The sequence below is a fragment of the Peromyscus maniculatus genome, chromosome X (assembly GCF_049852395.1).
Source record: "Peromyscus maniculatus bairdii isolate BWxNUB_F1_BW_parent chromosome X, HU_Pman_BW_mat_3.1, whole genome shotgun sequence".
Classification (NCBI taxonomy): Eukaryota; Metazoa; Chordata; class Mammalia; order Rodentia; family Cricetidae; genus Peromyscus; species Peromyscus maniculatus.
This window is the reverse complement of record NC_134875.1, coordinates 838,268-855,509: the sequence shown is the minus strand read 5'-3', so window position 1 is coordinate 855,509 and position 17,242 is coordinate 838,268. Positions and strand designations below refer to the sequence as shown.

At 40.0% G+C, this 17,242-nt stretch overlaps 1 protein-coding gene across 9 annotated transcripts in view; it reads right to left on the bottom strand.

Annotated features, from left to right (window-relative positions):
* F8 (coagulation factor VIII) overlaps positions 1 to 17,242 on the bottom strand; it is a 166,674-nt gene that overhangs the window by 34,375 nt on the left and 115,057 nt on the right. For all 9 annotated transcript variants that reach the window (XM_042268902.2, XM_076562461.1, XM_076562459.1 and 6 more), the window contains 3 exons: positions 8,539 to 8,683; positions 7,942 to 8,090; positions 6,961 to 7,137 (listed from right to left, as the gene is read on the bottom strand). In XM_042268902.2, the coding sequence (XP_042124836.1) occupies positions 6,961 to 7,137; positions 7,942 to 8,090; positions 8,539 to 8,683 (471 nt within the window). The remainder of the gene's footprint in view (positions 1 to 6,960; positions 7,138 to 7,941; positions 8,091 to 8,538; positions 8,684 to 17,242) is intronic.

Sequence of the window (17,242 nt, the reverse complement as noted above, 5' to 3'; positions counted from 1 at the left end):
AAATGAAGCTCAGACCATCCCCTTGACCCGAGGCCTAATGGCTCTCCAGAGCAACTGACTGAGAACAAAAGAGGTTGTTTTTTTTTTTTTTTAAAAAAAAAGATTTATTTATTTATTATGTATACAGTGTTCTGTCTGCATGCCAAATCTCATTACAGATGGTTGTGAGTCACCATGTGGTTGCTGGGAATTGAACTCAGGACCTCTGGAGGAGCAGCCAGTGCTCTTAACCGCTGAACCATCTCTCCAACCCCAAAGCTTTTTATATATCAAGGTGAGAGGTAGAATAACATTCCTGAGGAGGCAGAGAACCACCCAGGGAAAGAAAGGGCAGGCATTTTCTGTAGAAAAAGACAGAACAGCATGGGAGAGAGAAGAGAAGAAGACAGAGGTTCCATAGAGGGTAAGCAGGTCTCAGGTAGAGTTTTCTGAGTAGAGAGTAGTGGACATGGAGAATGAGGAAATAGAGGATGAAGATGAGGCTGGTAGCATAGAAGTTTAGTCATGAGCAGGGCAATGAGCTAGGGAGCTGGATGGAACTGAAGCTATGGAAACAGGATTTCATCCCAGAAAAATAAAGTAGATGAGTATAGAGCTTGTTGTATCTAGAGTTATTTCTGCTTTAAATGCCTGATGAAGCTATAGCTGTATTGATAGGATTTTGTCTTAGAGGAATAAAGTTAACAGACATAAGAGCATAGTGTATGTAGATTTTTTTCCTCAGATATCCTATGCTGGATGTAGCTAAACCCCCAGATTCCTGGGTACTCCATAAGTGGCACCTCTGCATTCCCTGCTGTCCCCAGTCCTTAGAAAAGGTAGAAAGGGCTAATGGACCTACTAAGACTCATCTATCAAAGCTGTTTTCTGAGCTTCATCTTTTGTGGACTCAACTCCTACCTCTAGTCCTCACTTGCATTCATGTCATGCCCTGAACCCCCTCCTTTCTCAATCCATTTGAGTTAATGTATGGCAGCTCTTTTCTTCTAGGAAATTTACCTCCTCTGAAACCAACCCAACTTTATGACCATGTACTTTATCTCATTATCTTAAGACACCTTCTTCAGGAACATGTTGACCATGTCCTTTCTCCGCCTTCTACTGATCTTATCACCTAAACCATTTTACCAGGACACAAGTTTATGAAAAAAACCCTTTACCCACAGGCCCTCAAACCACACTGGATGGGTCCATATCTGGTTATCCTCACTATACTAATTACTGCTAAGCTTCAAGGGGTTGCAACTTGGACCCACCTGTCACAGCTCAAATGGCTCTGGATCCCTTTTCTGATAAGTATTCCTGTCAATCAAAGGATGCCTAAAACTTAAATTCTCATCCATTTCTCTGTGTCTTTCTTGGGGTCCCGTTTTCCAGGTAGCCTCACTAGTGATGTGAGTAGCAGTCCAGTCATCCTTGTTCCACATCTAGCATCCTCCTATGAGTGAGTACATACCATATTTGTCTTTCTGAGTCTGGGTTACCTCACTCAGGATGATTTTTTCTAGATCTATCCATTTGCCTGCAAACCTCATGATGTCATTGTTTTTCTCTGCTGAGTAGTAAACATGAACAGCCTGGACATGAGTGGAAGCAATAAAGGGCGAGGGTCGAGGGAAAGAGAGTGGGAGATCCCAGCTGGATCAAGAACAGAGAGGGAGAACAAGGAATAGGAGACCATGGTAAATGAAGACCACATGAGAAAAGGAAGAAACAAAGAGCTAAAGAGGCCCACAGAAATCCACAAAGATACCCCCACAAAAGACTGCTGGCAATGGTTGAGAGACAGCTGGGACTGACCTACTCTGGTGATGGGATGGCCAAACACCCTAATAGTTGTGCCATAAACCCCATCCAAGGACTGAGGAATCTGGATGCAGACATCCACGGCTAGGCCCCAGGTGGAGCGCTGGGAGTCTAATTAGTGAGAAAGAGGAGGGTTTATATGAGCGAGAATTGTTGAAACCAAGGTTGGATAAAGCACAGGGACAAATAGCCAAATGAATGGAAACACATGAACTATGAACCAAAGGCGAGGGGCCCCCAACTGGATCAGGCCCTCTGAATAGGTGAGACAGTTGATTGACTTGATCTGTTTGGGAGGCATCTAGGCAGTGGTACCAGGTCCTGGGCTCGTTACATGAGTTAGCTGTTTGAAACCTGGGACTTATGCAGGGACGCTTGGCTCAATCTGGGAGGAGGGGACTGGACCTGCCTGGACTGAGTCTATCAGGTCGATCCCAGTCCTCGGGGGAGACCTAGATCTGGAGGAGGTGGGAATGGGGGGTGGGCTGGGGGGAAGGGGAGGGGGGTAGGAAGGGAGAGAACAAGGGAATCTGTGGCTATTATGTAGAACTGAATAGTATTGTAAAATAAAAAAAAAACTTAAATTCTCTCTCTTGCCTTCTATGCCTGAGGATTCCTAATATGGGTTCTTCCTACTCTTGCTTGTGTGTGTGGATCCTTTCTTCCTGGCCTCCTAGGCAGAACAACAAATGTAGAAATGTCAGCTGGCTAAGTGAGATCGCTTTCACAGTTCTGCATGTATCCCATCGGCTCCCCATTAGTCACTGAACTCTTAAAACTGGTATTGTAACATTATTACAATGTTTTGTGCCAATTTTATAAACTTTACAGTACAATATGTGTTCCTTTTCTGAGGCAAACCAGTGGTATATTTCTCAAGGTTCTGCTGCTATCAGCAGTGTTGATGGAGGATTTTTTATACATTTGTAATAGATAGAAATAAACCAGAAAAAAAGAAGAAAAAAAAAGTGGTGGAGGAAAAGGTGAACACTGCAAGAATACTCAAAAGGGCTGAGAGTTGCAAACGCCAAGAATGGCTTTGCAGAGTAAATGGAATAGAACAGCTCTGAACTATAGCTTACCTTTCCTGGTTTGGTCTGACAGAATGATTGAATGTTTTTGTACAAAAATCAGAGCCTTAAAAACAAGGATTTGGTGAGATTGTAAAATGGTGTGCCACTTTGGCAAAACAGTCTGGTGGTTGGTCAGAATGCAAAACATTGTTACTCTGTTACTCAACAATTCTACCCTTAGGAATATAACCTCAAACTACTGAAAATGTGCACCTATGAAACATGTACATGAAGGTTTACAGCAGTGTGTTGCTAATAGTAAAAAAGTTAAAACAACTCAAATAGCTATCAAATACTGGAGAGAAGTAAAATGTGGCTTATTCATACAATAGAATATTATTAAGACAAAAATGAATGAGAAACTGACAGATTAAATGATTTTGGTGAACCTTCATAATTTCATTTGTAGATCTTTCCATTTCTAATTTATAAATACATTTGGGGTTATAAATTATAAATGTACTACCTCCTGTCAACATTGTATACTTCTATTTGATGATTTCTGTGTCAAATATTATATGGAAATGTTTCCAAGTATTTTCTGTATTAACTGTGAATGAATAGAACAAAATAAATTGCCTGTGATGGAAAAATAAAATAAAATAAAAAAAAAAAGAAATGTCAGATATATGCTATTCAAACTAATAAAATCCTTGGTTCCTTCCTCTACTTGACTTCCAGCTGCTGCTTGGAGTTTCCTCTGTCTTTCAATTCCAGGCAGCCTATTTCTGTAAACTTGGTAAACTATGGTAGCCTTAATTACCATAATAATGCCAAATATCTTTGTTTTCTCCATGACCAAACAAATCCAGCCTTCATGGATGACCCTCCTGGGATGGGTATCCAAATTGGAGGTGTAAGTACCACTATTATTATAAGCCAGCATGGGGCAAATGGCCTCAACAACTCTGTTGTGGGCTGGCACAATGTATGGTCACCTTCACCATCTGAGATCCTTGGGATAAAAATGGGCCTAGGGGGTTGTGAGACAGATCTACATCTATATGGTAGGGTTTAGACCCTCTCAAAGAGGAATGGTAATATTTAGATCCCTTGAGGAAGCACCAGCCACCCCTATAGACAGTATAGTTGAGGTTATTAGACAATTTGAATCCACACTGCAGTGCAAGTTGTGTGAGATCTCCTTTTAGACTATTCTAAATGAGTCCCCAAGTCTTCTCTGTACCTATGGAAGTAACAATGGGTCACTTTGTGTAACTTCTTGCTTCCTTTGCATTCCTCTACAATATTGCCTCATGATGGCTATCATTCTTATACATGTAACTCTAAACTCCATGCTCTGCAACCCTAAACCCATTTCTTCTTCCTCATTACCACCAACACCTCTTTACTCTTTTGAGACACCAGGTTACCGACGCTTCAACAGCCATTCCAATTCTTGCCGTACAAACATCTCAATTTTGGGAACCATACTTGCCCTAGAGATAAGGTCTTGCTCTGTAACTTGGCTGGCCTGGAACTCACTATGTGGACCAGGCTGGCCTAGAACTCATAGAAATTCATCTGCCTCTGTCTCCCAAGTACTGGGATTAAAGGTGTGTACTACTATGCCTGGCAAATATGACATCTCATCATGCTATTTTTTCCTGCTTATTTTGACCTTTAATGTTTCTATCTGCTTGCTTTTGAGTTTATCCTTTTATATTTTTCTTATGCCATTTAGGGAGTCTTATAACCTTTCCTATAATTGACTGGTTATTCTAGAAAATACAATATGCATTAAATTATCAACATTTAATATTAATCAATACTTTTACCTCCAAATAATACTAGAATTTTATAATTCCTTATTCTATTTCCCTCTACTATGATATTTATGCTGCTGTTGTCATATGTTTTAAATAAACTATCAATCCATCATTATAAGTTGGATATCTCAAGTGGTCGTTATAGTAATGGAAAGCTGACATACCACAGCATGGTTAATTCTTGATTTAAAATATATTACAAACTACTACAGATAATATAAATTTATGGCATAGTAAGTGTAAGTAAATTGATTGCAACTCTGTGGGTTTGGTCCCAGGTTTCAGTACCAACAATGTAAGTAAACTGGTTGCAACAACTCTGGGGAAAAATGTCCCGACTACCTGGGGAGTCAGGCAACACCTTGAGCTGCTTAGGACAGCTCTGATGGTTGAAACTGCAAGGAGACAGTTTAGCCCTAGAGGGCAAGGTGTCCCAGACACCTTGAGCTGCTCAGAACGCTCTTCCCTGAAGGTGTCCTGGACACCTGGAGCTATTTAGCCCAGCTCTGATGGCTGGAACTGCAAAGCAGCAGCCCAACCCTGGAAGGGAAATTTTTCTGACTTCTCGGGGGAGTCAGGCCTGGAACTGCTTCAGCAGGTAAGGGTATCCTGACTCTTTGGGAAAGTCAAGGCATACCTGGTGTGATGGGGGATGTTTTCTCTGCAGGATATAGCAATCCTGCTCCTCTCCTGGAGAGCCTTTACAGCTGAGCTTTGCTCAGCCCCCACTTAAAGGGACTTCTTAGCAGAGCTCTGCTTCTCCAGCCTAAGAGTGCTGTGGATATCGTTCTATATAAATAAAACACTGATGGCCAGTGACCAGACAGGAAGTACAGGCGGGACAAGGAGAGAGAATTGGGGAAACAGGAAGAAGGAGGGAGAGACACTGCAGCCACCGCCAGGACAAGCAGCATGTAAAGACGCTGGTAAGCCACCAGCCACATGACAAGGTATAGATTTATAGAAATGGGTTAATTTAAGATATAAAAACAGTTAGCAAGAAGCCTGCCATGGCCATATAGTTTATAAGTGATATAAGCGTCTGAATGATTATTTTATACATGGATTGTGGGACTGCGGGGCTTGATGGAACCTGGAGAGAAGCCCTCCAGCAACAAATGGTGCCCAACGTGGGGCACAAACCCATGACCCTGAGGTTAAGAGTCTCATGCTCTACCGACTGAGCTAGCCGTTGCTTCTTTTGCTTTACTCTACAAAAGGGGAAACCCCTGAAGAAATGTAGCAATCTCCTCTGGCTCAGGAGAAAGGTGTTACTTTTCAGCTCTCTCTTGCTGTGTGTGTCCACTGAGAAGATCTCAGCAAAGATCTTCTGTTCAGCTGCTCCTTGCTCTGCTCTTTCAGCTCTCCCTTGTTTTGTTCACTGAGGGATGTCTCAGCAAGGATCTTCTCTACACCAGTGAATGATCTTCACACCCAAAACTCTTTTGAGAAAGAGATTTATTTGGGATGGAGGAGTCTAGGAGAGTAGCTGCCTCTACCAGGGTGGAGAGAACAACCTTTTTTTCTAACTGACCAGGCAGGGTGGTTTACACATGATGTCTTGGGGGTGGAGTCAACCAGGGGTTGACTTGGGGCCCAGGGTTCTACTGTCCTGCTCTGTGATTGGTTGGTTTCACAAGTCAGTTGGCCAGGGGCAGAGATGGCTCTGATCTGACTGAACCAAACTGTGTTTCTTTCTGCCCTGATCTGAGCCATCTTTCCCTAGTTCTGGGCTCCAGGGTCAGGGTGGGTTTCTTTAGCCAGCCCCTTTCCCCTACAGTAAGACCTTGTGTTATGCTTGTAATTGGTATGCTTTGATGAATTATCTAGAAAATCCAGATCAAGCTTGAAGAATATATGGACCACTAGAGTTAATAAGGTTTAGGAGTCTAGCCTTGCTAGTGAGCATAAGAGCATCATTAAGCATTTGTCAATAAACAAAAACAAAAATAAAAACAAAACCCAAACCACAACTCTGTCTTTAGCTTTGATTCTTGCCATCATTCTGTATGAGTAGCATGATGATCTGTACTTTTTTTTCCTTTGGAATTTTACTTCCTTACTTGGAGTCGCTGTATTCTCTCAGAATATCATTTACAGTGTTCTGTTAATGTACGTACTTAGTAAAATTTGTCCTGAGAGGGTGGTCATAAATCAGTCTGGTTCTATCTCTAAATGTCAAGAACTAAGACAGGTATTATGTCTTTCATTAGGCCAGGTCTCACTCTGTAACCCAAACTGGCCTTGAACTGAGTGACAGGATTATAGGCTCGAGTCACTATATCCACTGTGCCTTTCTTATGATAACATACCTTTATTTTGCCATTGTGTAAAATGTGAGTCCAGTGATGGCCATCTTGACTGCTGGAGATAAGGAACTCTTTCACAAACATGCTGGTAAAGAGAGATTTCACTCCCTGTGTTATTATTGCAGTGACTTTCATTGTCTTTTGTAAGTCCACTTGCAACCATTCTTTTGGATCATTCACCTGAGGAAAAGATATTGGAATAATATCTCCTTTGTCACTATTTGCTTCCAGAAACCCACAACTCTCTTTTTAACCATATTACAGTACTTATGACCCTACATAATGGTTTGTCTGCCTCCTTTATTTGACTAAGAATCCTGAGGTCCAAATTTTTCATAATTCTTTTCTTTTTTAATCTTCTCGGGTCACCCACTTAATAGGGGCCTAATAAGTGCTGAATGAATCTAGGAACCATATCTACTAGAATACAATGTCTGGCAATGTAGTAGCCAAACTATTTAATTCAAAATAGTAATACTCTGGACTTTAAATTTGTTATATTTATTTGTTCTGGTGTGTGTGTGTGTGTGTGTGTGTGTGTGTGTGTGTGTGTGTGCACTCATGGGCCATAGAGCCTGCGTGGAGGTCTGAAGACAACTTGAAGGAGTTGGTTTCTCTCCTTCCTCTATGTCGATTCCAAGTACTGAACTCAGGTCATCAGGTTTGGTGGCAAGCACCTTTACCTGCTGAGCCATCTCACCAGCTCTGGATTGAACTTTAGTTACCATGATGATTTCACAGATATTAACCTAGTACCAGATACAGAGATTCTTATTCCAGGTAGTTCATTAATGATCATTTCTTTCTTCAGTGAATGCAAAACCACATGGTATATCATCTAAATGCCTGTGGAGCATTGTTAACCTCCCTAAACATTCTTAGGAACAGTGAACAGAAACACCTATGAAAAACAAGGGCTTCGCCTATTTTCCCAGGCTCTGTTGTCTACTTTTATTAGTTAAGTGGTAAATACGTTGCTCTTACCTGAGGTCGCCAGGCATTAGTCCTTCCCTGGAGGTGAAGTCGTGCTTGTGAAGGAGACCAACTGGCAAACATATTGGTGAAGTAGGATGAGGCAGTAATTTGTGTATCTGATATTACTTTATTCTCCATTCCCAATGGTATGCTACAACCTCAAAGAAACAAAATTGCAGTGTTGCCACATGGGTAGGCTGCAGCGTAGGTTTCACTGGGCTGCCTTCAATCCTTTAGGATACTGTCATCATAATTTTCAGGCATCAACTTCTACACAATTTCTGTTATTGCTAAAATGCTCAGATTTTCTGGTCAGTTCTGCTTAGCTATGCTTGATTTTTAATTTCCTTGTTGATAAAAGTATAGGAGATGACTGCTTCTGGAGAACCCTATGGTTAGTATAACTACAGTAACATACTCCTATTTTTTGTTGTTGTTTCAGGACTGTGCTGTGGTTTTGTTTGTTTGTTTTGTTTTGTTTTTTATCACTGACAGTTCTTTATTCTGTGGTAGAAATCCCTCCTCACACTCAGGATAACTAAAACAGTTATTCTATTTATGGTTGAGAAAGAAAAAGAAAATAATATGGGATGACTTGGCACTTACTGTTTAAATCACAGCCAATCAACTCCATTCGAAGAGTACTGCGGATGCTAGAATGAGTGGGGTGCAAACGGATATACCGAGCAATAATTGGAGGATTAAAACTATTGTGCTTAATCCCAGATGAATCCACATTGCCAAAGAAGACCTATTAGAAGAGATTATCAATATGTGGAAAGTAAATACAAAGCATAAAGAAAGTTGTTCTATTACATTTTCTTTATAAATTTGCCTTTGGCATTTTTTTTTCAATATGCTGACTAGACAGATGGTATACCTGAAGATTTTTTTAAAATGCCCCAAGAAGAAGAGTGGAACAAGGTAGTTTAGTGTGGTCTTGGTCAAATGAAATGTTTTTCTACCTTAGGTACCTCACAAAAATTGAGGAGGTCATTAGTACTTTGTAACTCCAGCATAGAGCCATCAGAAAGGCAGTGTTTGAATAATTACACTAGTAAGCTAGTGAAATAAGGGATTCCTAACTCTCATTTCACGGGAACAATAATTTGGCAGACATTATAGACATCTTGGGATGCATATGGGAGTCTGAGAAACACTACAGAAGCACCAAACCAAGTATAGATGTTTGATATCAGCCTGCTGCCTGTAACCCTGGCTATACATTCAGAAGAAGACTACCTTTTGTGGACTCAGATCCAACCCCATTCATGTGTAGTCTTAACACTAGCTCTATCCACCCAAGTACCTTGGAAGGGCCATTTTTTTTTTATCAGTACCTCTAGTAATAGGTAGCTATGGTTTAGATGAGTTTTTTCTTAATGTTTTGTGTGTTGGAGGACTGATACTGAGCGTGGTGGTATTGAAGTGTTATGATAAAGAGGATAAGAAGCTGGCCTGCTTAGTCTTAAATTATTCAATTTGATAAAGCAACAGTCTTGGCCTAAGCTACTCACTTTTGAGTGTAAGAACCAAGAGATAATGACTCTATATCTTGTTTACACAAGTGACAACCACTATTTGACAGAACATTGGGAGGCATAAAGTGACAAATAATTTATTTACACCAGTAAATAATATCCCCAAATGTATTGAATAATATCAGAAACACCATATCAGACCCTATCTAAAAAAAGAAAAGAAATTATGAAAATTTCACAGATAAATGGATGGAGTTGGAAGCAATCATTTTGAGTTGGATAACCTAGATAAAGCATGACAACCATCATATTTTTAAATTTGTGTATTTTAGCTTCAAATCAGATATGTGTGTTCTATATGGAATACCCATGGAGGTCAGGAAATTAGTAAGGGGCTATAGAGGGGCTTTCAAGAGAGGGGAAGTAAAACTCACTAGTATATAGGGTTAAAGGGGAATAATGGAACAGGAAGGGTTAAATTGGGTGGGAATGGGTAAGGCAGATTAGGAGGAGGGAATATGAAGAAGTATAAATAACACTAAAGACATCTTGAATAAGTCATATGAAAACTTGCTACTGTAAAAGGTACTAAAATATACTTATATGGAGAGAGTTAAAACAGAGTTACCTTATAAAGAGACAGCAATATTCCCACTAGGCAGCAGAGGCTAACAAATCAAAAGCCCTCTGACAGGAATGGGTTACATCTTTTGGATTTGTTGGCCAGTGAGTTTACATAGGCTCCCAAACATTACAGGCTTTTTTCCAATGCTGTAAGTTACCCTGCAGAACTTTATGGTAAGGCCCTACTGCTGAAGACACCACACACTTCAGTCATAGAACATAGAAAAACAAAGCTGTCACTGACATAAAAGATTTATCCATATTGGCTAGTTTTTATAGTGATGGAATGTTCTATACACACTTCCAGGGCAGAAAGGTAATCAACAACCTCACCCAGTTATGAACCCTGTGAACTACTATAATGACTGGTTTGGTATGATTTTTTTCACTGGTTTAATAGTGGCATAAATCTTATGAAAGTAATCAACCACTTTCTGCTTTGATCTAAGGCCTGTTCCAGGTGATAAAACCCATGCCTAGTAACATTGTCAGGACAAGAACCTGTTACTAGTGAGGTCATAGGCCCTAGAAGAGAATCCAAATGAATAGTATACTAAATGAAAAGTATTAAACCAACTCCTCATTACTTATTACTATATCCATAGATATAGTAATTTGTCAACCCTCATCAGAGAAGCCTCTCTTTAAAGTAGATGGCGATTAACACAAAGACCCACAACTGGCCAAGGTACAGAGAATAAGAGACTGAAAAATGCTCAGCCCTAAATGGAATATACATACATACATACGTACTATCTATATCTATATCTATATCTATCTATCTATCTATCTATCTATCTATCTATCTATCTATCTATCTATTTATCTATCATTTATCTATTGTGCCCCTCCTCCCAAGCTCAGGGTGGAAGAAGAGGTAGGACAAGTATAAAAGCCGTAGGTGGTGGATGACTGCAAAGAAACAGTATCTTCTGGACACAGCAGGATCAGTTACACATATGAACTCTCAGTGGTTGTGTTAATCTGCACAAGACCTACACAAGCTCAAGTCAGACCAAATTTCATCATGGAGAGGGGAGGTGGGCATGAAGTCTCACTCATAGCCAGGGGACTATTTGTAATTGATAGCTGCTGGGAAATAATAACCTAATTTTTTTAAAAGTGTAGCTTAATCCAAAAGACTACCCAAACAACCTATTGCTATTGCCCTCGGTTGTCCCCAGAAGTGGAAGGTAAGTTGCTATTGCTGAATACAACATGCACATTCAGAAACAGGGCCCAGAGACCCCTAAACTGGAACTGACCTGAATGTGTCCTCCATGAGGACTAGCTTTCATGGTACCAGAAGGCACCATGCAAGCTTCCAAAGAAGGGAGGCAACCAAAAGTGCTACCCAGCTATTATGCCTATGAACTATTTCAGTGACCAAAATGACACAATAACTCTAAGGGTGCAATAGTGGTATGTATACCTTAATGGTAATTAACAGCTCTCTAATTGGATTTAAGACCTTCTCAGCAAGAGGGATACCATATCCATACTGGAAACTAGCTAACTACTCAGTGCTAGTGAAGTATGGTTATTGGAGCAAGAGAATCTATAACCACTACTTATTAAACCAGCATAATACCTAACAACAATCTATAAACATTTTTTCTTATACCCACAGATAAGTGTAGTCTTCACCCCTCATCAAGGAAATTTCTCTATGTAACAGAGAAAACCACAATCAATCAAAATGATATATTGTGTACCCTGATAACCTTGCCTGAGGATCAGAGGACAGAGCCAGCAACCAGATTAGACATAGAGGTTAGGCCGTGATGACACACACCCTTAATCCTATCACTAGGAAGGCAGAGATACATCTGGATCTCTGTGAGTTCAAGGCCACACTGGAAACAGAGCCAGGCAGCAGTGGCACACACCTTTAATCCCAGTACTTGGAAGCACACAGGCCTTTAATCCCAGGAAATGATGTCTAGGCAGAGAAAGATATATAAGGTGTGAGGAAACAGGAACTCACTCTCTTTAAACTGAGGATTTCATAGAGGTAAGAACTAGTTGCTGGCTGCTCTGCTTCTGTGATCGTTCAGCTTTCACCCTGATATCTGGCTCTGGGTTTGAACAACAAATGAAGGCAGTTTTAAGAGGCAAATTCATAGCACTAAGTACCTCCATCAAAAAAAATGGAGTGATTTAATATTAGTAACTTAACAACACACCTGAATGCTCTAGAAAAGCAAGAAGAAATAATAAAAAGAGTAGACAGGAAGAAATAACCAAATTTAGGGCTGAAATCAATGAAATAGAAACAGCATCAGGCTCAGTGCCCTGTGGCCTGGGTGGGCAGAAGCCAGTAGGGTGCGGCACTACTACAATGAACAGGTATGAAGCAGAGAAATGGTAGAGAAGTAGAATGATTCATGCACTGTGGAGAGAAGTGGAAATAAAGATACAATGGCAGTGAGAAACAGGCTGATATGGGTGGTTTACCTTGCAAAAAGGGGCTATGTGATGTCCCAGTATGTTCTGCCACTGAAGGCCATGTCTGGGTCTGTGGATCTACTGCAGCTGGGGTCTGTTAATGTCCGTGGCCAGTGATGATGGATGCCCGTGGTCTGGGCTGTCACCTCAGGCCATGTTGGTGTCAGAGGGCCCTGCTGCCTCCAGGGACATACTGATTTGAGTGGCCTGCGCTGCCATTCAGGGCCATGGTAATGTCTTGACCCAAACTGCAGCAGAGGGCCATGTCTGGGTCCTTGTCCCTATCACAGCAGCTGGGGTCTGTGTTGATGTTTGTGGCCTGTGTTACCACTGGGGGCCATGGGAGAGCTGCCCCATTGGCCTGGGCACCAGAGAACTGGTCCTGACCCACACTGGATGCCTCAGTGGGAGAGTTGCCCTGCCTCCTGGGAGAACTGTCCCTGCTCCCTGCCTGGGGGGGGGGCAGTCCTGGTGGAGACCCAGACTGACCAATTCACCTACCACTCAGGTCCACATCCAGGGCTTTGAATTGGCCCAGCCTAACATCTACCCCATCTATGACCTGTAGCAGCATATGAAGGGACTGGTCCTGCACAGCAATACCTGCAGGATCTCTATGATTCAGGGTAACAGCAGGATATCTGAGAGGAGTTTTGGTGTCCAGTATTGATGGTGTAGCAGAAGCCAGTGGCCTTGAACCAGATGAACAACTCATTACAATGGACATTTGCAAGTAAAGCTGTTTGGGCAAAAGGGTAAACTGCATAACATATTGTAGTTCCCAAAATCACTACGACAAATGAATATGTGATGGAGAGGTGGGAAAGACAGAGGAGTGAAGTGGATTTTGGTTTTGTTTTTCTCACTGACATGTCCCATTCATGTTTTAGACAGGGTTTCTCTGTGTAGCCTTGGCTGTCCTGGAACTTGCTCTGTAGGACCAGGCTGGCCTCGAATTCAGAGATTTGCCTGCCTCTGCCTCGAGTGCTGGGATTAAAGGTGTGCACCACCACCACCTGGCTTTTCTAAAATCTATTTATTTATTTATTTATTTATTTATATTTTCTCTGGGGAGTTACAAGGATGGAGGGTGGACATGGAAGGACTGGGAAATGAGTGGGATTGTGGTGCATGATGTGAAATTTCCAAAGAATCAATAAAATTATGTTAATAAAAAAGAAACAACAGCCGGGCGGTGGTGGCGCACGCCTTTAATCCCAGCACTCGGGAGGCAGAGGCAGGCGGATCTCTGTGAGTTCGAGGCCAGCCTGGGCTACCAAGTGAGTTCCAGGAAAGGCGCAAAGCTACACAGAGAAACCCTGTCTCGAAAAACCAAAAAAAAAAAAAAAAAAAAAAAAGAAACAACAAAACAATAGAAAGAATCAATGAAGTGAAAAATTGGTTCTTTGAGAAAAATCAACAAAATTGGCAAATCTTAAGTCAAATTAGCCAAAAGGAGAGGGAAGATACAAATTAATAAAATTAGAGATGAAAATGGATACATCATATCATTCAACAGGAAAATTCAGGGAATCACAAGGACATGCTTTAGAAATTTTTATTTCATCAGACTTGAAAACCTAAAAGAAATGAATTAATTTCTCAATATATGTGACTTACCAAAGTTAAATCAAGATGAAATATGCAATTTATACAGATCTATAACCCTCAGTGAAACAAAAACAGTCACTAAAAATCTCCCAACCAAAAAAGCCTAGGGCCAGATGGATTCAGTGTAGAATTCTACCAGATCTTGATTTTTTTTTTGTCACACCAATTTTTATATTCAAAATTAAGTTGTTACTAACTTAAAATTTAACAAAATACAGTATGTTGGGGGGGGGAGGGGAGAACAAGGGAATCCGTGGCTGATATGTAAAATTAAATTTAATAAATAAATTTAAAAAATGAAAAAAAATACAGTATGTTGTAGGCCTTACATGTGGCTAATTTATAGAGAGGGGTTTTTACTTTAAGAAATAAGCTCTTACTTGCTCCAATCTAAGCTTATCAGCATGTGTAAGCGGGGATGTCTACCAGATCTTGAAAGATGAATTAACACTAATACTCCTCAAATTTATTCTACAATATAGAAACTGAAGGGACATTTCCAAATTCTTCTTATAAAGCCAGTATTGCCCTGATACCTAAATCACACAAAAACTTCCCCGCAAAGAACATTTTAGAACAATATCCCTTATGAACAGAGATGCAGAAATTCTCACTAAAATAATTGAAAACAGAATTCAAGAATACAACAAGATTATTCACCATGAAAAAATAGGTTTCACCTGCAGATGTAGGGATGGCTCAACATATATAAATCAATAAACATAATCTATGACATAAACAGACTGAAAGACAAAAACCATATGATCATCTCATTGTTTGCAGAAAAGGCCTTTGATGAAATACAGCATTTCTTCATGATAAAAATACTCAACACAATAAAGGCAATTCAGAGCAAGCCCACACTCACAGTCAACCTCAACCTAAATGGAAAGAAACTCAAAGGTCTGAGTGGCTGCAGGACTGCAAGGGCTGCGGGAGCCAGGAAGGACCAGGAAAACTTCAGCTACACATTTCCACTAAAATCAGGAATAAGACAAGGTTGTCCATTTTCTCCATACTTATTCAATATAGTATTTGAAGTCTTAGCTTGAGCAATAAGACAACTGAAGGAGATCAAGAGAATACAAATAGGAAAGGAAGAAGTAAAAATATGGCAGATCATATGATTTTATACATAAAAGACCTTAATGATTCTACCAAGAAATTTCTATTGCTGATAAACACTCTCCATAAAGTACAAATATAAAATTAACACACAAAAATCCATAGCCCTTTTGCTGAATCCCCATTACCCTTTTGGAGGAAGGGGTAGGGGGTGGGTTGGGACAGGAGGCTGGCGGGGAGTGGGAGGACGGATGAGAGGGGGAGCTGTAGTTGGTGTGTAAAATGAATAAACACATTTTTAAATATAAAAAATCTATAGCCTTCCTGTACACAAATGATAAATATAATGATAAAGAAATTATGGAAACTATTTTTCACAGTAGCCTCAAAAAATATCATGAGATAACTCTAACCAAGCAAGTAAAAGATTTGTACAATAATAACTTTAAGATACTGAAGAATGAAACTGAAGACATCTGAAGATGGGAAGATCACCCATGCTAGTGGATGACTATTATGAACATGGCCATTTTATCAAAAGCAATCTACATTAAATGCAATCCTCATCAAAATTCTAACACTTCTTCACTGAAACTGAAAAAAAAATCTTCAACTTCATATATAAATAAACAAACACCCAAGGATAGATAAAACAATTCTAAATAATAAAACAACTGCTGGAGGAAACTTCATGCCAGATTTCAAGTTGTATTACAGAGCTATAATAATAACAAAGCATAGTATTGACATAAAAGCAGATATGTTGATCAATGAAATAAAATAGAAGACCCAGACATAATTCCACACAACTATGGACACCCAATTTTTGACAAAGAAGCCAAAAATTACACACTGGAGAACAGACAGAATCTTCAACAAATAGTGTTGGTCAAACTGGATGGCTGCATAAAGAAGCATGAAAATAGAAGATTCATATCTATCACCCTGCACACAACTAAATTCTAAATGGATCACACAGACTTCAACATAAAGGCCAGATACCCTGAATATGATAGAAGAGAAAGTGGAGAATAAGCTTGACTCAATGGCACAGGAAAGAACTTTCTGAACAGGACACCAATAACACAGACATTAAAACCAACAGTTAATATATGGAACCTCATAAAGCAGAAAGATTCTGTGCAGCAAAAGACACCATCATTCAGGCAAAGCAGCAGACTACAGAAAATTGCCTACAGAATGGGAGAAGTCCTTTATCAATGATACGTTTGATAGAGTGTTATTATCTAAACTATATGAAAAATCCTGAATGCCAAGAAAGCAAATAACCCATTAAAAATGGGATATAGAACTAAGCAGATTTCTTGAAAGAGAAAACGCAAATGGCTGAGAAACACTTAAAGAAATGTTCAACATCTTTAGCCATCAAGGAAATGTAACATAAAACAACTTTGAGATTTCATCTTACACCAGTCGGAATGGGCAAGATCAATAAGGCAAATGGCAGCACATGCTAGTGAGATGTGGGGAAAGGTGAACACTTATTCATTGCTGGTGGAAATGTAAACTGGTACATCCACTACAGAAATCAGTGTGTAGAGGTCCCTCAAAAAGCCAAAAAACAATCTACCTCAAGATTCAGCTATACCACTCCTGGGAACATACCCAAAGGTTTCTAAATTTTACTACAGAGATAGTTGCACATCCATATTTATTGCTGCTCTATTTATAATAGCCAGAAATTGGAAACAGCCTAGATGTCCACCAACTGATGAGTGAAAATGAAGTATGTTTACACAATGGAATATTATTCAGCGGATAACTGATATTAAAGGCATTTTGAAAAACTGTATGGAAATGCACTACTGTAGGAGTTTCCCAAAATATATACATATATGAAAAGAATCTAAATGGAGTCACCATATAATGGGGGAGATAATGCACAGACTAGACTGTGGTGATATATTATGTACCCTAATAAAATTTGCCTGAAGATTAGAGAACAGAAATGTGGTGATATTTTATTTGTGCATCCTAATAAAGCTTATCTGAGGATCAGAGGAAAAAGCCATCCACTATATTAAACATAGAGGTCAGGCAGTGGTAGCACATGCATTTAA